At 36.4% G+C, this 21,989-nt stretch overlaps 3 protein-coding genes across 4 annotated transcripts; 1 reads left to right on the top strand and 2 right to left on the bottom strand.

Annotated features, from left to right (window-relative positions):
- Positions 1-127: 127 nt before the first annotated feature.
- Positions 128-5,520, bottom strand: LOC145230157 (acyl-protein thioesterase 1-like). 2 transcript variants are annotated; one of them, XM_080095537.1, is made up of 10 exons: positions 5,422-5,520; positions 5,248-5,356; positions 5,110-5,141; positions 4,830-4,895; positions 4,220-4,267; positions 3,822-3,892; positions 2,811-2,887; positions 2,322-2,423; positions 1,491-1,673; positions 128-626 (listed from the first exon to the last, which is right to left on the bottom strand). In XM_080095537.1, exons 1-10 carry the CDS (start codon positions 5,511-5,513, stop codon positions 576-578), a joined length of 831 nt encoding a protein of 276 aa, XP_079951663.1. In that variant the 5' UTR covers positions 5,514-5,520; the 3' UTR covers positions 128-575. The 2 variants fall into 2 exon arrangements, with proteins under 2 accessions (XP_079951663.1, XP_079951664.1); XM_080095538.1 differs by having other exon boundaries at positions 576-642.
- Positions 5,521-5,525: 5 nt separating this feature from the next.
- On the bottom strand, positions 5,526-6,777 carry LOC145230156 (surfeit locus protein 1-like). Its single transcript, XM_080095536.1, has one exon. It carries the CDS (start codon positions 6,689-6,691, stop codon positions 5,825-5,827), a length of 867 nt encoding a protein of 288 aa, XP_079951662.1. The 5' UTR covers positions 6,692-6,777; the 3' UTR covers positions 5,526-5,824.
- A 1,814-nt stretch (positions 6,778-8,591) lies between these two features.
- Positions 8,592-21,896, top strand: LOC145230096 (uncharacterized). The gene is made up of 18 exons (XM_080095474.1): positions 8,592-8,756; positions 8,859-9,029; positions 9,322-9,442; positions 9,723-9,802; positions 10,236-10,346; positions 10,725-10,844; positions 11,312-11,516; positions 12,811-12,955; positions 13,659-13,764; positions 13,938-14,168; positions 14,870-15,034; positions 15,410-15,534; positions 15,976-16,141; positions 16,750-16,901; positions 17,787-17,984; positions 18,448-18,514; positions 19,190-19,267; positions 19,905-21,896. The coding sequence occupies exons 1-18, from the start codon at positions 8,733-8,735 to the stop codon at positions 20,172-20,174; spliced, it is 2,535 nt and encodes an 844-aa protein (XP_079951600.1). The 5' UTR covers positions 8,592-8,732; the 3' UTR covers positions 20,175-21,896.
- The last annotated feature ends 93 nt before the right edge of the window (positions 21,897-21,989 follow it).

Here is a 21,989-nt window from a genome sequence, read left to right as displayed (position 1 = left end):
GCAAACTTAACGCTCGGGTCAGTTTGTGCAACTGCTCGGCCGAGCACCGAGCATTAAAAACAGCGATGCTCGGTACCGAGTACTCGGGTTCTGGCTCGGCTCGGCCCATCCCTAATAAATATCTAGGTTTCGCAGCCGCATGAAATTCCGTTTATTGATTCGCGGTAAACACAGAAAAGCGGGAAAAATACGAGGAAGGAACATGAAAAATACACGCTTGGGTTGGAACTATTTTCATTTTCGGGGAATTCGTTAAAGATTATGACATCACAGTACAAATTATCAAGGCACAAAGCGAAACGGTGTTCGCACTGGGAATTTTCAATTAACCTAAAAACATTTTTAAAATTTCGGATCATTGTATTCAAGCACAGAATTAGGACAAATGTTAAAATAGTCTACCTCAGCAAACAGACAACACAGAATATGGTGAAATTAGAGTATTTCCTAAAGTTGGCAGCAAAAGTTTGCCCTCTAAACTATTACATGAACGAAAAATGGCACTTTTCAAAAAACTGTGCCCTTCCACTTGAGGTTACGTCACTGGCAGGGCGGTCTCTGATTGGCTGATGAGATTATATTTCGGGAAGCCACTTGTTAATGATGTTTTTGACGTCATCCAATTCCTGCAATAAAATGTTGCTGAAATTTTTATGTTTTCACATTTAACATTTATGAAATTAGTAAGAAAGCAGGAAAACTTCTAGTTCTCCTTAGGTTGCAGGTTCTAACCCCACCAAAACACCTGATCTTAAGAACAACAAATTTGCTGTTGATTAGCAGTGCTATGAATTAAGACAACCTCAAATGCTACTGTGAATACAACGGAAAAAATGTTTATGTTTGAACAAGGTAATGGAGAAACCATGCAAGATAATCCTAAGTTATTTTTGTGGGTGCAAGACAATTTTGACTACTTTTTTAGGGAAATAATAGTTTTTTAGCAATTGGTAAACGGTATTTGCATAATATCTAGTGATGGGACGATACCAGGTTTTGAAGCGAGTACCGATACCGAGTACGAGTACCACATGTATATACCTTCGATACCGAGTACCGAGTACGATTACCGAGTACTTAAGTACAGTGTTGTACTTAGTTGTATATCACTGACTAATTTATCTGTCATGGCCGGGGTACAGGCGTGCACACACACATGCAGAAAAATGTTATCTCCATACGATAGTGAAAAAAATATACGTAACCTGGCGGAACTTTTTTCCAATTTTATGCTGTCCGAAGCATATATTGGCATAAAGTTGCCCGTATTCTTATGGTGTAAATGGACCTTCGGTACTCGCACGTTGGTATCGAAAACTGAGACAAAAAATTTCGATACCGAGTACGAGTATTGATACCACTGAAATCGTTCGATACCATCGATACCGAGTACCGAGTACCGGGTACCCGTCCCATCACTAATAATATCACCTATATTTTTCATTCTGCTTATTGTAGGCAATAAAACAACCCAAAAAAACATTACTCACATCATCACAAGATGAATGTCCACAATTTGGATACATCTTCAGCTCTGTGCTGGCCCCTAGTGAAGATCGACCAGCTTTGAGAATCTGGTGGGTGGCTTTGCCGAAATCAGGTGCAACCATCGGGTCCATGTCTCCATGTCCCTGAAAGATGTTGCATTTCTGGTTCTGCAAACTCACTTTTCCCTGTTCATAGAAGAAAAAAAATATGTAACTTTTTAGATTTTCCAACAGCACTATAATATAGGCATTGATTTGTATTGTTTGTTTCATTTTTATCCTTGGTGGGCAACGCCTGGATGTGTTATGCTAACAATGAGTCCGCTTTCAAACTGCCTGTTTTTTTGCAGGTCTGTTAAATCATTTTCTTTTTTCGACTTTAGTAGTTGGTGATTTCGATTTAGTTCAACCCATCGGAAACCACTGGGTTGAAGCAATGCTGCTCAAGTTTCTTACTCAGGAAAACAAAAGTGACTGAGATGGGATTAGAACCCCCAACTTTGTGATCATGAGGCGGCTGTGCTAACCACTTAGCCATCTTATTTTTGTATCAGGTACAGCCAACTTTGGTTTACCAAGGGATCCACTTTTAATTTAGTATAGAACTATAGATCACTTTGTAAATGGGTAGTTTTACATCAAACTTTGTTCAATATTTGTTGAAAATTGTAAGCAATGAAATTAACCAATTTTAGGATGTTTCTTAGACCACGAATATATACATAAATGGGTGTGCCTATTTCTGTTAACTGCATGTATTGGTTATTTCTGTGTACTCCAGAACTAGAACAGTTAGGGACATTCAAACACATTTTATAATGTTTACTAACTTACTGTTTTAAATTGTTCGTTTAATGGAAGATATGAGCTGAGTGCAATCACTCCTCCAAGTTGTTCAGGGTGTGTTAGTGCTGTGTAAAGAGCAAGAGCGCCACCCTGTGATAAAAACAAACAAAAAATGTAAAATTATGTTTTGGACACAAGCAGTTGATCAAAAGACAAAATTACAAATGCCTACAGCCAGTGGTGGGATTCATCCGGTTCGCACCGGTTCTATACAACAGTACCGGTTAGCATTACTGGTTACTGTCAATGGGATTTTTGTAACAGAACCAGCTGAAAAAAATGACTTTTGTGATAGAACAGGCTGACAAAAAAGACTATCGTCAGTTAAGTAATGAATGACAAGCCATAATGACATTATGTAATAACAGTTTTGCTGCTAGTTCAGCTACCCCTTGCAAGTCTGTTCCTTGTATATAACTCAATTTCATAAATATTGGAAAACATTTACTCATGAAGTAGAACAGAACATGTACACACCATAGAAAATCCTCCAATTACAATTCTGTTGCTTGGAATTTGGTGATCGGTGGTTTCTTTGCGGATTAACTCACGCACTGAAAACAACACAATTTTTAGTGCAAAAAAAACTCATTTGAAATTATTTAAAAAAATTGTAAACAGGGGCAGAATATCATATCTTTACATAAAAATATTTGATTGGGATTACCAATGAAATATTTTTTGTGAAGATAACACATAATATTTCTGCCTAATGATGCAGGGATTTCAAAACAGAAAAACAAATCTAACATTGTTTGTCACCCAACAGCTATTGTGACTTTGCATGTTTATGACATCACATAGCATTCTTTGTTGACATTAGAATGAACATTATGTTGACAGACACCCTTTCAACAAATGTCATTTGCTTTAAAACAAACAATCACTTCAAATATTTGATGTTTATATGATTATATACCTTTACATGTATCATCTCATTAAAATACAAACTTCCATTAATAACTTTAACCGATACGTAAAGAGTGGCTTTCACCATGTCAGTATTTTATGGGCAATATAGAAAAGGTTCAAGTTAACTTTATTGCCTTATAGTAGGTTTCGTTTTTGCAAAATTTTTACAGTCTGTGTGCAGGCAGGAACAACTACATCACACTTTTTATTTGATCCATTTAAAAACGAAGTTTTAATCCAGTGGTTCCCAAAAATTGGGGAGGAATGAACAGTTCGAAAATGGGCAAAGGGAAGAATGTAACAAAAAAGATTGGGAACCACTGGTTAAATCTATTTATTTTTAACACAAGAGCATAAAAAATGTTAATGTTGCAGTAACCTATGGCAACAAAAAAAACTTTAAAGTGGTTTACAGGTAATTGTACGTAATCATCAGTGGTTCAAAAAGTCAAATATAAAAATATAATAAAAAAATGCAATTGAGCTAGTAGCCTGGCATAAAATTAAATCTAAACGGTTTATTTAGACTTATTTTGCCCGTAAGTTCAGCACATGTACATTTCGAGAAACACTCACATTTATCAGCCGATCTCTTTATCCCAATTTCATCTTCCGGCCCTCGTGGGTTAATTGCCACTAAATCATACCTGAAAAATAATTGTATCAGAAAATCACTTATAACATGCAGTTAAATTGTTGCCAGAAACTATACTGAAATAGTCAGGAACTTTATATAGAGACTTGAAGAGTGATTTAGGTTATAAACACAACTGCCAGAGACCTCGTGTACATAAAATACATCTTAGTGAAGACGTTTCAACAATCACTGTTGTCATGTATGATTTATTCTTTATACACGAGTTCTCTGGCAGATATGTTTTTGATTATACTGAAATACCAACCAAAATTCAAGACACAAGCATATAACAATTTTTATTGCTGATGAACTGTAACATATCAAACATTTTACTCACCATGCGGGCATCACCATCCCATGGTTTAACGTTACAGGAATGCTCGGTCTGTAAATAAAGTAATGCAGTATGTAGCAACATTCATCACCTCAGTATATACTTAAGTGCGTTATGTCACATTTTTTACAGTGGTGGGATTCAAATTTTTTGTTAGTCGGTTCTATCACAAAAGTCATTCTGTTACAAAAAGTCTATTGACGGTAACCAGTAATGCTAACTGGTTCGCTGATCTCATAAAATGTCATGAGACGGTTCTAGAGAACCGGTGCGAACCGGCTGAATCCCACCACTGATTTTATACACATGTATGTAAGCTTTGATACTGCTGTTGTGCACTATATTTATTATTTGGCTTCTCGATGAATAATACTAAAAATTGTTTGAATTTAAATTTACAATTTTTTTCTGAAAAATGTGCAGCAAATTGCTTAAGCTGTAGGCATAAATACTTCTTCTATCTCAGCACAGAAACAGGAAATAGATCTAAGCACATTGGTCATTACTGTGGTGAGGCGATTGATAGCAACGCAGAACAGGAAATCACAAGGGGTGTGTTAAGAACCCGCATTGGAACCCAAGCTAACATTGTGTCAAAGTGTTTAATACTTACGCATTTGGAAATATATATCGGATGTGCTTTTGCTTGAACTCATTAAATGCCAAAGACCAACCGCTCCTGAAAAACAATATATTCTTTAAAATAAGTAAAAATGTTTACAAAAATATAAAAGGCAACTCATAATGTTGAAACACAAGAAAACTTTCTGTAATTTTACTAAATTATTAAATACAGTTACATGTCCCACAAATCAAAAAGGTAATAAGATGAGATTAAATATAAGAACTTGTTAACAACCCCGACAATGTAAATAATATAAACTATATCTTACCCAGTATCACCAAGTCCATGGAGAAAGATGACCTGAAAAAAATCGGGATACCTATAAATTGCCAGTAGTGTAAAACCTTATCTATTAAATGTACAGACACATATATTCTACAAAACAACAACGAAAAAGTGTGTGTACAGTTGCAGTGGCCTTTGCAGTTGGAGCAAGTAAAAAGAACTCCTTTGTCACAGACATTTCTTTCTTGCCTTGAGAAGACTTTGACTCAAACTGATTTATTGTTCTATACCTGCAATACAAAATTGCCAAAAATTAATGCATAATGATTTGGCAAAGCAAAAAATGCTGACTCACCCTTTGAAATAAGCATAAATTGCAAGTAATGCAACAATTACTACAATTACAATAGATCTAGCCAGATTTTTACGACAAAAGTCAAAGACCATTGGCTGATCTGCCTGTAAGAACAATTTAGTACATGTTGTGAAAGCTGTACTAACAATCGATATGTTACACTGTTTTATTCAAAAGATTAAAAATAATAATTAATGTTAGTTTTTGTTCAAGCAATGTTTGAAATCAACTACGAAATGAGGAAAGTAACAAATGTTCTACATATTTGATTGTTTCAAAGAGCATAGATTATGTAAGCTTGTGTCGAACAATTTTCAAAAATGACATTGACAAAATAACAAATGTTCTATGTGTTCAGTTGTTTTGTAAGTATACAAGTTAAGCACCAAATACTCCACAGTAATCATTTCATAAATCTGTAATACCACATAATGCTTGTAGCTATTGAAAGTCCATACCATGTCACGATATACGATAAATGTTCATCTCTTAGTGTAACCCTTGTTTGTCCTCCTATCGGTGCACCAGGTGGCGCTCCTGGGTCAAAAACAGCGTCAATTAAAATTGGACTTGTTCCTGTCAATTTTGACATTTCATTCAAGTCTTTATACAACCATCGACCTTGTTTGGGCATATTTGAGGGTGATAAAGGCGGTCGATTCTCGTTGCGTCGCAGCAGACCTGTAACTTGGACAACTCCTTCTACTTGTCCCTGCGGCCGTGTAACAGGATTTTTGTTCGCCAAAGGCACAAATCCCCTGTTCACTAGAATGGTCATGTCAGAGTCTGCTAAACGAAATGGAGTGATGACCTGCATTCCAATGTTTTTGTTCTGTGATGACATAAGTGACCCAGCATCGATTCCAGCACCTTTAGTGACCAAACTTCTCGGCTCAATGTATATCTCCTTGCTGTGATCAAATGTCCCAGTTACATACAATGGATAATATTCCAAGTCTTTTAATTCACCAATATCCTGTGGAAAAGGTCTTGGAAAACTGCTTGTTCTTTCTTCCAGTTGTTTAATTAACCCTAACTTCCATTTTTTTCTGTAAACTTGCCATGTGCCAAGTCCAAATCCACTGATTGGAATTATAAGCATGAACCACTTGCCAAATTGACTGTCATTTGGTCGAGACTTGTAATTTTTTCTGTTGTGCTGTTGATTTGATTGATGGTTAAGATAAAGACAAGAGGCGGGCAAAATGACCAAGTCATTCCTAGCCTTTAAACCACTCAGAACGTTGACCTTTTGCATGCAGCGAAACATGATTGCTAAATTGCTATGTCATGCTCTATGTTTAACAAAATGCACTTACATTCAAACCTTCCGAACAAAAAGTATTAAATTGTTATAATATATTATTATGATAAGTAGGCTTAAACAATATGTACACCAAATGTATACAAGATCTGTTTTTAATTGCTGTGTAATGTGCCCAAAAGTTTCTGGTAAAATAAGGTTTTTCTCAAAAAACAAACAAGATGCAATAAGAGTAAACTATCAAAACACTTCTTTACATTAGTGGCATGAAAGTTTGACTGGCATGTTTCTGTTTTACAACAAATATTAGTTTTAAAATAAACAAAAAACATTCTTAAATTTTGTAAGTGTGCTGGGCTCCTCAGGACTTCACGATTTTCACTGTAACGTCTCTCAAATTCCTTTACGATATTAAACCTTGCTGAGTAAGTCTCCCGAACCTTAATGCCTATTTACTCCATAAAATAAAACTACAAGCCTACAACTTTCACAAAAAATAGGAAGTTTGATGCGAGTGCTGTCATGCGTTACAAAAACTTTAAAGGGGATCTGAAGAAAATATTCAAAACTATTATTTCAATCTTTAATCAATTTTCAATCTTGAACGTTTAAACATAAAAGTGTTATTTATAATTTTAGTTTTACACATGCCATGGAACAACACATTTCATGAAAAAATAACGCCTGGCGGTTGACGGGAACACAACAAAATCACGTCCAAAAAGGAGCAACGACACTTTACACAAAAACGTCTTTGAAAATCACTGTCCTGAACTTGTCTCACAGTGTCGATATACTCTCTAGGGAAATGAAGCTAGCGTGTAATTCGTCTCCAAAGCGAGTAATTTGATGAATTGCGGTTTGTCCCACTTCTACATTGCAAGTTGCAACAAATAGAACTAAGACTTTTTCCAACATTTAAACTTAAAAACAACATTTTTTAAGAAATGCAACTCACATCTGGACAAACGTGGACAATTTCTTTAGTATGTATTTTTGAATTAAAAATGGTATGTAACAGTACAGAAACACTACTCTTGTGCCACAAAATCAGGAAATTGATCGTTAAAGGTTTGGAATTGCATCTATGATGTGTGCCTGATTTAAATGTGAATTCACTGGAAATGTCGTAAAATATATTGTCCAACTTTTGACCCAACAGAGCAGTCATCAAAACTAAGCAATCTAACCACAGCCGACCAGGATTTCCGTTTAACAAGTGCAATTTAAACTTTCTACGTTTCGTTGGTCTCGCCTTACGTCGATCTTGACTAATAATAATTTAGTCAATGATTCTTGAAATCAACTGACAAATATTCTTGAAAGCGTAGCTTGTTTGCTAAGCTCTTCAATGTATTTATTAAAGCTTGACTGCAATTTGCTAAAGTCAACCACAATAACAGGGTATTTCCCTTCTTCAGCTGGCGTATGTAGTTACGCTTGGATTGATGTTTGAAATTCGTGTGCGTTTTGGTTTTTCAGTATTTTACTGCGTTGCAGGTTTCGTTCAACGGCGGTTGTCGTATATTGTATTTTTTTAATCTCAGTAAGATCATTACCTACAGTTTATTGTTTATTATGCAGTTGAATAAAGTGTTATAACCACGCATTTATTAGTCAAATTTAAATTTAATAATTATTAATTCCTAAATTGAGTATTTTTAAAGAATATGTGCTGGAGTGTTTTAAAATCCTAGAATATTGTGTCAAAAATTAAAATTTGTGTCTATTTTTGGACCCTATTTTTGTATATAGCACATTTTGCTTAGTTTTTTTTAAGGTTGTATATTATTTACTATTGTCAAAGTTTTACTTTATATGGAAATGTGTGTTTTAAACAGATCTTTACTGCCAAAAATAGTTTGCACGAGTTAACAATATACTTGCGATTGTTGCCTTTGACTCATCAACCAAAAACAAATATTTTTTAGAGCACAATAGATTTGAAAAAAATCTGAATTATAGTTGCAGGTTCGATAAACGTTTTCAGGGTCGCTGGTGGATCAATTCGGAAATGGGATTTAGTTAAGACAACTTGTAAGGAAAAATGGAAATGGACCAACATAGTAAAGTAAGCTTAGAATATATGACAATATGTTTATGTAACAAACAATGCAAAAAATGTGTCCTCCATTGTTTTGTATTTCAATTGATCAGCCCAATTCCATTTTAGATAACGCAGGATGTCATTGAGGCGTTGTTTCGATACGACCTGCTGGAAAAAAATGAGGAAATTTCTTCTCCTGACAAATTTGTTGCAGTCGATTCTTTGTGGCAACTGTTTCTTGCCACTGAAGAGAAACTTGAAGCAATGAAAATCAGCCACACTAAAGAAATGAATGAGGTATATTTGGTGACTATAATAAAAAAAAATGTCGAAGCACTGTTTTGAGGAGCTTACTATGTGCATGCTGCTTGTATTCTGAAAAATTTCCTGGTAGTTTATAACTGTGGTGATTATGTTACTTGAGTTTGGGAAATCACATAACATACGAACTGTGAGCATGAACATTATTTGGTGTTTTTCTACAGTATATATATTATTTAGTATCCTAAAAGCATTTTGTTGTTAACCAGTTCCCTGTATTTGGTGATGTGGAATAATTGTATTTACATTTACCCTGTTTTCCCCGCAGGTCCAGCAGTATGTAGATCATGTTCGGTCGCTTAGTGAAGAGCGCGATAAACTCACAAATGAGTTCGAGCATGAGAATGAAAACCTCAAACAGCAAATCAAAGAGATCCAAGAAAAAAATCGTAAATGACTTTTTTTCAATTTAACTCTTATTAAGTAGACCAGAGCACAGGACTGACAGCTTGTTAATAATAAGCCAATTGGTGTTTATCAGTGGAAAGTAAATGTTTGTAAAAGCATTGGATTGTTGTTTTCCACCGAAAGTTGCGGTTTTAGGAGTAAAAAAACGTGTGGCCGAAACAATCCTTTTGCAGAAACTGACATCTTAGATTATACTTGCATATGCGTTTCTCTTGTTTATATACAAACCTTTGTATTACTTGGTGTGTTACATTTTTGTAGAGATTGAAATAGATGAAGTCACTGACATGTGCAAACAGGAAGGTTTGACAGAACTGATTGGAAGCACGATTAGTGAGCAGGTAATGTAAAGTAATAAACTATAGTTTTGTTCGGAACACTATGTACAGATCTGTTCATAAGTTTAATGATGAAAACAATGTCCCAAATAGATGTAAAAAGCGACATTCTGTATTGTTTTGTTCACATAAACAATAAAATATCTATGTTGTATGGTTGTATTCCGATGCTTATATAAGCTCCTTTAGTCTTGAATACCTCAGCTTTTTTCAATTTTTAACAATTTGAATTCATTTTGACAAAACCAAATATATTATGTAAAAGCATGAAGCTGATTGATGACAAGCTGCAGAAGAAACTGCTGGTCCTATCTCTTGTGCCAGATGCACTGATGAGACCTTCTTTATAGGTTGAAACAGTGTGCACAGTCTGTAGCAAATATGGTTTATTTTTCCTTAGTTGTAGCATTTATTGGATTGTTATTTTTCCTGCAAGGTTGCATACCTTCTCGTTGTCCGAGATACTGTGCTAAAAAAGGTTGAAGTTCTACAAGATCAGCTTCAACATTCTAATGAACAATACAACAAAGTCTCAGAACAACTCAACGTAAGTGTCACAGGAATACCTATTTGAGCCAAAGCCTTAAATATATGCACATATGTCATTTGCAGCTAGGCTTAAAGCTTAACTCTAAATAATGTATCTGATTTTGTAAAAAGCAAAACCGGCTGGTGGCATCCAGGTTTTTTTACCTTACCATGTAAGGCTGTATTATCAGATTATGTGTGACGTTCTATGTGCCAACACTCAACAACTATTTGTGAAGATTTTCAATAATTTGAATTATCAAACCAGCTTATTAAATCAAGCTGTTAGCTTTATTATCAGTTTACGTGTGACGTTCTATGTGCCAATACTCAACAACTATATGTAAAGATTTCCACCTTTTCAAATTATTAAACCAGCTCAATAATTCTGATTCAGAGTTTAGTTTCGGAGGAAAGTGAACTGCAACAAAGAATGACTGGGGCGATGTCAGAAATGGGAGGAATGGCGTCGAAACTAACTGAAGCCTTACAAGAGAGAGATCAGCTAAAACAAGAGGTGGAGTTATTTTGTTTCTGTTTAAAAAATATTTTACTTCCCCGTTTTCAAATCTTAATATCTATCACAAGTGGATAACATTGTTTTTGATACCAGTGCAAAAAATATTTCCAAACTTACATTAATTTATAAACTATTAATCAAATTACATTAAATTATAAGCAAGTTGCAGACACAGCACAACAATCCAACATGTAAGGTGTCATCAATGCATCTGGTGACGAGACTTAGACCGTATTGGCTAGTGTAGCCATCTAACGATACTCCAGTTTGTTGGGAGAAGCAGGCTGAAAAGCCATGCCCTACCTATTCTGTTTGATGCCTTAAGTGGGCGTACGTTGCAGGTCATACAGTATGCACTCTATGCAACTTACTCATAAATTATTGTAAGTTTGATAATATTTTTGAGGTTGCTTATCATTTATCAACTTCATACTTTTTTTTGAACATAAATTTATTTGTTAAAGGTGACGGAGTTGACGGCAGCTCTTGATGGGATAAAAACTCTTCCATCAGTTGTTGAAGCGAAAGCCGACACTGAAGCTCACATGAGAGAGCTCGAGAACCAAAAGGAATATTACAGCAACGAAAACTCAAGACTCCGGGACGAAGCAACCCAGGCTAGGGAACAGGAACAATGCAGTAGATTGGAGTTATCCGTTCACATTGAAGGTTTGTATTTGCTGTCATGCAACCATGGTCTCCAGCAAACTGTGTGAACTGGGTGGAGTCCAACTTAATTTAATTTGTCTGTACAGTTGAGTAGCCATTAATTGAGTCGGTATACAATTTGAGATTGCTTCTTGAATCTTAACACACCAATCCCATATAAACCAGAAATGGCATGTGTATTCTTTCTTACACATATGATATAATGTCACTCACACCAACATGTTAACTTGTAACTGATAAAATATATATATGAGTGTAAAAGTCCAATAAGATGTATTGTGTAGGAATTATTTGCTTATATGGCCTATACATGAGCACAGCTTTTTGTCAGTCGTCTCAGAGGTGCACTTCTTAACTGGTAATTTTATAATGTACCACAGTTAACCCAACCATGACTTATACTGTTCACTGATATGCGTAAGTGTTACCCTTAGCGCACCGGCTAATGTCGTTAATTTCCAGTTCACTGAACAACTTTCAGCAAATTTGTCAAAAATTACGTTGGAACATTTGGCTTGGCGAACTGCTAATGCACTTTTGGCTAAGACAATAGCTTTTATCCTTATAAGCTAAGCGCCCTCGAAAACGTTGCCAACTAACTTGTGTCTGTAACTGGGAGTTTGTTTTCTAAAACCCAGTAACTAATCGCAGTAAAACAAGTATGTTAAAAGCATGAGGTGTCCAACCTTTATCAGTGTTGGACCAAATACAATTAACATAATTAGACCATGGGCCGCACATTCATATAACACAAGTATTACACACCAACATATTGTACACGATGTAAGATTGGACTCTTTCTAGCAACGCACTGAAATATTTTTTGAGCGTTTAAAATGTAAGCGTTTCCGCAGGACGCACAACCTTTATTTAAAGTACCAAGGTTAAACACATGGTTTACGAAATCGTTTTTTGGGGTTTACTCAATTTTAGAGCATTCTAGTTTTTGTGTATGTGGTATACAAAAAAGTTTTTTTTGTTTTTCCGCTCACTACTCCAAAAATGTGTGATTCACTTCTGTAACCACCTTTGAAGCACTTATGGAGCCCGAAGTTAACGACACATCACATGTGTAAAACACAGCACACAAGACCTACAGAGGGTCTGGGTAAACGTTTCAGGGCTGATACCAGGCCCAGTGTTAAATGTGCATTCCCACATAAATGTACTGCGTTCAATTAGCTTGCTTGTTACAAAGCATACAACAGGCCGAATCAAACCCGCTCTTCCAAGCATATCCTTACAAAACAGCAATACACTAAAATCTTTGGTTAAAACTTATCATTATGTTTAGAGCTTCAAGAGATGAATAAAAACCTGAAGGAAGTAAATTTCCGGTTGAACGAGCAGTTGAACTCGTTGACCTCGAGCGACACAGAAATGGGAGATGAAAGACGGAAGGTTGTCGCAAACTCACAGAAAATTATCGAGGAAATGCAGTAAGTAGCAAAACCTAAGAAAAATGTCCGCAAAAAAATTGGCTCTTCCCAGATTTTTTGGCCCCAAAGTCTTGCGAACTAACGTACACCGAAGCAAAAAAAGCGTCCAATTCATTATGGTTCCCCTTCATATAGACATATAATGTCTTTGTCCGTATTTTTTCTGTCCAACGCTGTTTTGTTCTATGCGTTTGGCAATGAAAGAGTGCTTCAAACCGATTTAAATTTACACACATGTTAGCCAGTTATCCAAATTTGATCCTTCTAAAGTTTGACCCCTGATGACCCTGTCCCTACGGTTCACCCACAGGCTCCCAAACGTAAAAATTATGTCCAATTAGTTTATTTTATAAGCCTGGTGCATTACCTAGTGTTATCCCACTTATAGCAGTCCCCTGACATATGCATCTATTACTCTGCACTTTTCAGTTAAGTTAATCAACACTGTTTACGAATCATCATACTACGCCAGGCCTATTAAAGGCGTTATGCCGAATCAGCTGGCCACCAAGCATTCCCATAAATGACAAGGCACAGACTAGAAAAATCTAGCCTGCGGTGGGATTCGAACCCTAGACTGGAATCTTTCCAAAACTCGCGCTCTACCAACAATCACAAGCAACGTTGCCTGTGGTTTGCGGAATCACTTGTCCTCGAAAGGTTTCGGGTTCAAATCTCGGTAAAAGCACTTTTTTGACTTCAGATCTGCTTTGGCTGAAGACGAAGCAAAAACTCAGGAACAAAACCTAAAACATGAGGCAGAAACCCAGAGGTTGAGGGATCGAATCTCACAGCTGGAGGAAGTAAAGGTGAAAAATGTGTGACTGTTGTGTTTGAAAATCAGAAATCGTTCGTTTGCGAATCTTCTAAACAGAAGTTGCACAAAACTAATATTAACGTTTTTCCTCGATTAACTTATTTGTAGCAAAATATCGACGTGATGATCTATTAAATATTTTTTGTCGCGTTATTTTTGACGCAGGATTTGGATGGGCTTGTGGAGATGCGGGCTCAACTGCAAGAAGCGAAACGGCAATACGAGAGTCAGTGTTTGGAAACAGAGCGAGTACGGGAGAGTTTGACATCGTGCGAACGCGAGTTATCACTCCGTGAAGCGACAGGGAGTAGTTGGAAGGATCAGCACGACACACAACTAAGGATCGCAACCGACTTGCAGGACAGGAACGCGATACTCGAAGCGGAACTCACTAAGGTAAATTAGAAATTGGAGTTACAGCTTGTAATGTGTTTGCCCTCAAGTTTTCACAACCACACACACTTCGTGTAACTCATTATAGTGACCTCTCGGGCAAAACACGCGCTTATAAAACGCTTTAGGGAACACACAGCGGCGATTAAAGACGCACATGAACAAAAACAAATATATAACACAGCTAACGCAGCCAAAGCGGTCTAGCACAGAATAAATAAGGCTTTGGTTCTGTTTCAACTTTCGTGAAATTATTTTTGCAGTTAACGTTGGTTTGAAGCGAAATGTTTTGTTCGGACTCTATCGCAGCCAAACTGGCCTAGCATAAAATACATACGACTGTGGTTCTTAAAACTGTTTCAAGTTCTCAAAGTCGTCACATAATAATTTTGTTTTGTAGTAAAACTGAGTTGAGTTAAACAAAGAATTTTAACAACATTTTTTAAAACTTTACCAAAGACACATATTTTGCAAACATATGTAGACAAAAAATATCAGTAATAACTATTAAAGCTTGTGAAAAAGTTGTTAATTAACGGAATTTATCTCTTTTTAATTAAGACGAGTATACTTGAAAAAATTGAGGGGAAAAATTAGAGTGTTTTGCATTTACTTTCATGTGAAAAGGGAACTTAATTTAAACCACATTGGTTTGTAACAATACGTGTCGGACACACAGAATAATTTTGACATTTTCTGTTTAGGTTTGGAATCAATTAAAAGAAGCGCTGGATAAACTGAACCAGTCGGAACGAGAGAGAGGGCTGCTACAGCTCCGGATTAAAGATGATGAGGTTGAAGCGAAAAACGGGGAAAATAGAAAAGCTGTCGATGCAAATGAAGAAGAGATCGCAAGATTAAGAAGAAAGGTTTCTATTTACAAAGATCAAATTTATTCAAAAAGTTTTTTTAGCTTTTTTTAAACTTCTGAGAATTTTCAGTTTTATTTGGGGCGTAATAATTTTCCTATCCAAGTTACGACAATACTGAATAACCTTTGTCAAATTTAAAAATGTCATTTTCTTGTCTCAATTTACTGACTATAAATCGCATATATCACTTAATTCTTTTTTTCAGATTTTGTTTCTAATTAAGATGCACAAGCCACGATTTTAAAAATTCCAAAATAAAGACAGTCAAGCTCAAATGAATTCCTAAACATGGCGTTTCGGCAAATCTAATGTCATTTGCAGGATAAAGTTTACAATCAAGCGAGCACAATTAAATATTTTTGTCTCTAAAAGCTGCAAGATATGGAGGAGAGGGTTCTGAGTGAGACATCGGGATCGGATCAAGCCACAAGGATTGTTCAACTTGAAACCAAACTTGATTTCATGAAACAACAAGCGGAGGGGGAAACTAACAAAAGGTCAATATACTGGATCTGACAAACACTAAAAAATACTGTTTTAGTGTTGAAACGAGGCTTTAAGGTTGTTTTGTTTTGTTTCAGAAAAAATAACAACAACAACTAAAGCAGTAACAAACAAGCCACTATATTCGTGTAAAACATGACATTTCGACAGCAACTTGTGTCATTCTCAAATGAAGGAATGTTAAAACTAAGCAAAAAACAGTTTGTTTCTGTTTCGAATCTTTATTGTGGTGTATGGCATTTAGCTACCAAATGAAAGATAGACTAAAAAATGAGGGAATGCAATGCAATGTCACTAAATACTTTAATTGCACCATTCAAATTTGTTGAAATAAAATAATCGTACCACTGTGACAGCTGTACCATCACCATTACAAACTATACTACATAAAATCCTAATAATATTTTGTGAAAATTTCATCTTCTTTTTTGCAGGAGAGAATTGGAAACTCGCCTGGAATCGAGTGAGCGGGATTTGAACAATACGAGAGGAGGGGAAGAGGAGATGAGGAACAACATCAGTGAGCTGCAGAAGAGAGCGCTGAACGCGGAGGCGCAGATCCTCCTGGTGACAGGAGAGAGGGAACAGCATGAAACGGAGGTGGGTTTAAACCTTCGTGTAAAAAAAACTATTCTAAAACGTAGGAACACTATACACGGAAAAGTATTTTAATCATAGACATAACAGCCAAGGAAGTGGTGTATATAGAATACATCATGCAGACGTTTCAACAATCTCTGTTGTTATCATCAGTGTATGTTGTCAATCACACTTGGCATTCACGTTCTTTTTTAAGTGCTTTATATACCGTGTTCTACAGCTCGATTCTAGAAAAACCTACAGAACGTTTCCGAATCCTAAAGTACATAAGTATTTTAGAAAAACCTACGAGTCTGAAAGTTGTTTGGAACAAAGTAATCTAGAACAACCTACAAAACCTGTTCGAATCCTAAAGTTGTTATGACCAACATTTTGGAACAACCTACAAAATCTCTTCAAGTTTGTTGAGAACTAAAGTATTCTAGGGCAACCTCAAAAACCTTTTCGAATCTTAGTCCTGCAAAACACGCGGTTACAAAGCTGTTACGACGTCAGTGTGCCCACGAGTATTATAACACCCGAAATCGTAGTCTTCGTGGCAACGAACGAATTTCCGGCAATTATATTTTCCGGCAGTTCAGTTTAGACAATATTTTATATTGTTGCAGAAACTGGTGGCTGAATTGAACCGGACGCAGCTCGAAGACGCTGTTGAACTTCTGCGGGGAAGAATGGAGCTTTATGCCGCGCAATCTCGAAATTATGCTGATCGTTACAAGAACCTAAAATCAAAACACAAAAGCAAGATTCGACGAATCAGGTGGTTTAACATGGCACAATTAAGTGTTGGTATTTTAATTAGAACAAGATCCATTTAGTACTCCTAGTTTTAAATTTGCTTCAAAACTAACGTTGTAAGACGGCGGTTCTTGATCTGTTAGTATAATCACCCTCAAAGGGACAACTGGACATTTTTTAACACTATAGCCTTATATGGCAATTGCCAGAAGAGCTCTATAATGTAGATGCTATGCCTGGCAGCAATAGCGTACATATCGACATTACTTATGATAACATTATCATTTTTCAGTTCTGTGACGTTATCGGTAACTGTAGTTTTATTTTTGAAAAGGCGGTAAAAACTGGATAGCACATCCGCCCTAGGTTTACAAGGTTGTAGGTTCTAATCCCGTCTCGAACACTTATGTTTCCCTGAGCAAAAAAACTCAAGCGACATTGCTCCAACCCAGAATGAGATGAGTTGAACTAAATTTAAGTCACCAACTTTATTTAAGTCGAAAAAAATTAAAAATTAAAATGCATCATAGTACGACAAGCTTGTTAAAGGCGTCATGCCGAATCAGCCTGTAATTTCCATATGACAAGGTAAAAGCTAGAAAAATCTAGCCTGCGGTGGGATTCGAACCCTCGACAGGAGTCTTTCCGGGAACTCGCGCTCCACCAACTGATCTACACAGGCTCAGTGGAGAATCCGCCGAAAATCGAATCACAAGCACCGTTGCCTGCCTCGTATGCTGCACATGTCAGCTTCGTAGTAGGGGATTGCCAGTTCGACCAGAATCAGTTAAGACATCCCGCCCTGCATCTATGTCTTAATTATAGGAATGCATTTAGAGACACTGCTCCCATTAAGTACAAAAAAGAACAAACAAATAAATAAAGTTAATCTTTCTCCTCCAATCAGAGAGCTGTTTTTCCTGGAGCGAAGAGCCACAGCGGAGGAGTTGGAGGATCTGGAACGTCGTCTTGCATCCGCGGAGGACTCCTTATCCCGGGAGCTTGCGTGGAAAGAAGAGGCTGCAAGTGATGTGCAGAGATCGGAAGAGGAGCGGAGGTTGGCGATCCACAATACCGACAACGCTCTCAAAAAGGTTGAGAAAAAGTAAGGATCAGGTCAAAAATTTATATTTGGGTGATCTGTAAAACTTATAAAAGATCTGTAAAGGTGATCTGTAAAGCTCTTTGAAAGTTGCATTATAAATTCAAATTCGAAAGTCTTAAATCTCAATGGCAAAAGTCTTAGCCCTGTTTTCTGCAACATATTACGTCCAACTTTCCCACCTACCTATCGGACATTAGTTATGCGCTGTCATATTGTAGCGCACGCAACTCCTCAACGAATGTAATTATTTTATCATAACCCACTGCTCTCCATCGCTCTGAAGAAGCCCTAACGTTCTGGTGGGCGAAACGTCAGCAAAAATACAAGTTCTTGAAAACCGCCAGTTGAACGACAAATTTGTTAAATGTAAAGCTTAAGTCGCACAAAGTAAACTTTCGCAAATGTCTCAATTTGGTCTCAGCCTCGATTTCTGATAACGTCAGCTTATCTGTTTTTTTTCCAGTCTCGAGAAAATCAACCACCTTACACAAGTTACCGAAGATCTTGACGCAAAGAACAATAAACTCCAGGTTTGTGTTCAAAAATCTTTGAAAAACTTCCGTTTTTTGCAGTTAAATAATAATAATACTGCAATATCAACGTTAGTCCCTATACTCTGTACTGTAATTTACAATACAAAACTAAACCTTTTCGGCCTGTTACTCCCAACAAACTGGAGTGCCGTTAAATGTCTACAGTAGCCAATACGGCCGATGTCTTTTCACCAGCTGCACTGATGAGACCTCATAGGTCAAAACAGTGTGAATTGTCGGCAGATTATCGAACTAAACCTTTTCCTAAAATCGATTAACAAATTAACTTGGTTTAACTTACATTACATAACTGATAATGACAAACGATTTATTTAATCGTTTGAATTACAAAATCGTTTGAGTAATAATGATGGCGACATATTTTTGCAACATAAATGACACTTGTTTTTAGTTTAGCATAAATTGCTTTACAAAAAGGGAAGCAACGCGCGTTGCTTAAATATTTCATAAACGCCACATTTATTTAATTGTTTATGCTGGGTTGTTCTGTTTTTTGCTGCAACGTCTGATTGTAGAAATATTTGTGACTGAACATAGGATTGTCGCCAGGCATATTTTACAGACGTTACGACGTCATATATACGGGGCGTCTTCATCGGGGTGATCTATGATTTGTGAATATTTGCCGACAAAACTTTATTCTGTTTCCAGAGACAACTTTCGATGTTGGAAAAACAAAAACAGGAATTAGCGAAAGTTGTTGAAGCCACAAAAGTAGAACAACGAGAAGTAAGTAATTGTGATTTTCACTGTGATGTCATACAGCGGTTCTCAAAGTTGTTTTCAGCAACCACCAGGAGGCGAAAACAAATGAGACTGAAACATAAATAGGCAGTTAACACAGAAGGGCAGGAACTTGGCCGAATGGTCCGGCGCGCCTGACCCACAAACAGACATATAAAAACCTTGATCGGGTTTCGTCCTCGGGAGTGTCCTGGGTTTGAACAAAAAAAGGCAGTTATTTGGTCAGATATTTTTATAAACTTAAAACCCGGAGTTGATAAATTGGTATAATACCCGTAATACCAAGCTGTTACTTCGAGGCATCTTGCATAAACGAGTATTGCTCTTCCAGCAGTTTTTTAGCAGGGTTTATTAAAAAGAAAACTGCTGAAAGAGCAAAAATTGTTTGTAGTTAATCAAGTTTGCCGGACCTAACAAATTGTACACTGTGTTTAGGATATCAGAAATATTTGACTCAAACGGTTATAAACGAGTGTAACTGATGTGACCTTTCATATCACTGATGATGGCATGAGCATTTGCCGAAACGTTTGAATAATAAACCATATCGCTTTTTATAAGTATTTGGGCCGTTGTTTTTATCATTGAACTTAGAGAAATAATTCTTATGTAACTGTTACAGGAACTCAACACGCTTCTAAGCAGCCTTAACATGAGTGGCAGTCTGCCTTACATGGGCCGAAACAATCAGGGCGACTTTACGGGAAATTACACGTCCGAATCCGGCATAGTGAGTTTTGCTTCCCCGATCCGCGACGAATTCGGTTCCTTGGACCTCGGCGTCGGAATAAAAGATAAAGTTGGAAAAAATGGTCATGAACTACGGCAGTCATCGTATTTGAATCTTACAGACGTCGAAAATAGTTTAGTTCTTCCCACAAAGAGCGTATAACTGGGATTTTGTTTTTCAACGATTGCTTTGATGGATATTCTTGGCATTAATTTAGTTAGTTTAGTTTCATCTCAATTCTGTTCAAGATTTTCACATGATAGAAGTCCTTTTAAAAGCGCCATACCCAATCAAGTCGGTAATTTCTGTGCGGCAAGAAATAGGCTGGAAAAGTCTAGACTGCGGTGGGATTCGAACCTACGACTGGAGCATCTTTGGGACTAGTCTTAAGCGATGAATGTATGTTCATTTCAGTAAATTTTTTAGATCAAGTTTCATACACGTTCTTTTATTTACAATTAACATTTTATCTGAATTTATTTATTCTGAGCCTTAACGTTCAGTTTATCACAGACAATATCATCCATAACTTGCCAGTTTGCGCGACTTGACCGAAATTTTAACAGGTATTTCGATGGTAAAACAATTCTTAGCCATTTGAATGAACAAAAACAAGTCAATATTTTAACATGGAAATTTAAAATTGGGCGTAAAAACCAACAGAAGATTTCAGTTTGAAATGATCAAAGTTTTTCACATTTTTTTCATTGTATTGTTTCCTTTAAGTTCTTGCTCAAGTTTTCAACTGTTTTCATCCGTATAACTTACGTTAATGGACAAGGTGCCTGAAAAATTACTCTTTCCAAAATTGTACACTTTTTCAGTGCAACTTTTTGGACATAAAGTTACTAACTGTTTTTAGGCCAGTGTTGTGAAAAAAATAGCGTCTAGAATTATTTTGTAAACTGTTTTTTTATACTTTTTGGTTTATTTAACTTGTGTTCTGATTTTCGCAAGCTAACCTGTGTGCTTCGAGGTGTTACGTTAGAATATCAGTATTCTTTAGTGTTCCGCTGTCAGCTCCCTAAAATTCATCCAATATATTTTTTACCACTGTTACGTAGTATGTACCGGCACAAACTTCAATGACGCTTTTTACTGTGATTTTTTATTGACATAGAAACTGTACACAGTGAGCCGCTGTGGGAGGCGTTATTGTAGCAAAATTTTCCCTATACATCAACCCAAACTTCCAAATTTGTTTGTTTATCCGTTGTTGACTGAATTTTGACGCGAATTTATGACGTATGTGTGTCTTGCCGTGTCACGTGACTACCGCCCACTTTAACATTATGTCATTTAAAAAAATATTAATCTTTTTGCGATGAACATAATCAGATGTTTTGACAAAACACAAAGTTTAAGTTGGTTTGACGAAACATTCACAAGTGGACGCCATCCCCACACTTTGCGACTTGTTATGCTACTGTATATAGTGTAATAATTTGTCACCTTCAAATGTCGCTCACTGGTTGGCACAAAAGTGTTTCACACAATATTTTGCACTTTCTTGCCGATTTTAGTGTTTCACAAAGAATTTTACTTTTTTTCTAAATTTTTTCATCTTCTATTTTGATATTCAAAATTAATTCGAACATCTATGACATCATCTTCACGTGACGTCATCACATTTTTTACTTATTTAGTGCATTTTGTCAAGACGTGTTTTAGTTAAGTTAATTGGCCTGAAGTCTTCACAAATTGCTTGCAGCTTGCCCTTATTATTACGTCACAACCGCCATTGATACCTCACAACGTGTAATTACGTCACACAATGGTACTCTTTTCCCACTTTTACGACACCGGCGTGCGAACGAAACGTTCTTGAAATATATTTTTTGTATTTTTTGCTCGCAAAATAACAAAGTAACTATTTTTGCTTGATTTTCGAGTGTTTGGGACAGACTTGTTGTAATTGAGATTTGTAAGAAAATTTCAGGTAGCGGATTGTAGTTTGAACTGGAGGAAGACAGAAAC

Source organism: Phallusia mammillata, chromosome 5 (genome assembly GCF_965637545.1).
Source record: "Phallusia mammillata chromosome 5, kaPhaMamm4.hap1.1, whole genome shotgun sequence".
Lineage (NCBI taxonomy): Eukaryota > Metazoa > Chordata > Ascidiacea > Phlebobranchia > Ascidiidae > Phallusia > Phallusia mammillata.
Note: the sequence above shows the minus strand (reverse complement) of the source record. Positions and strands in the feature narration are given on the sequence as shown.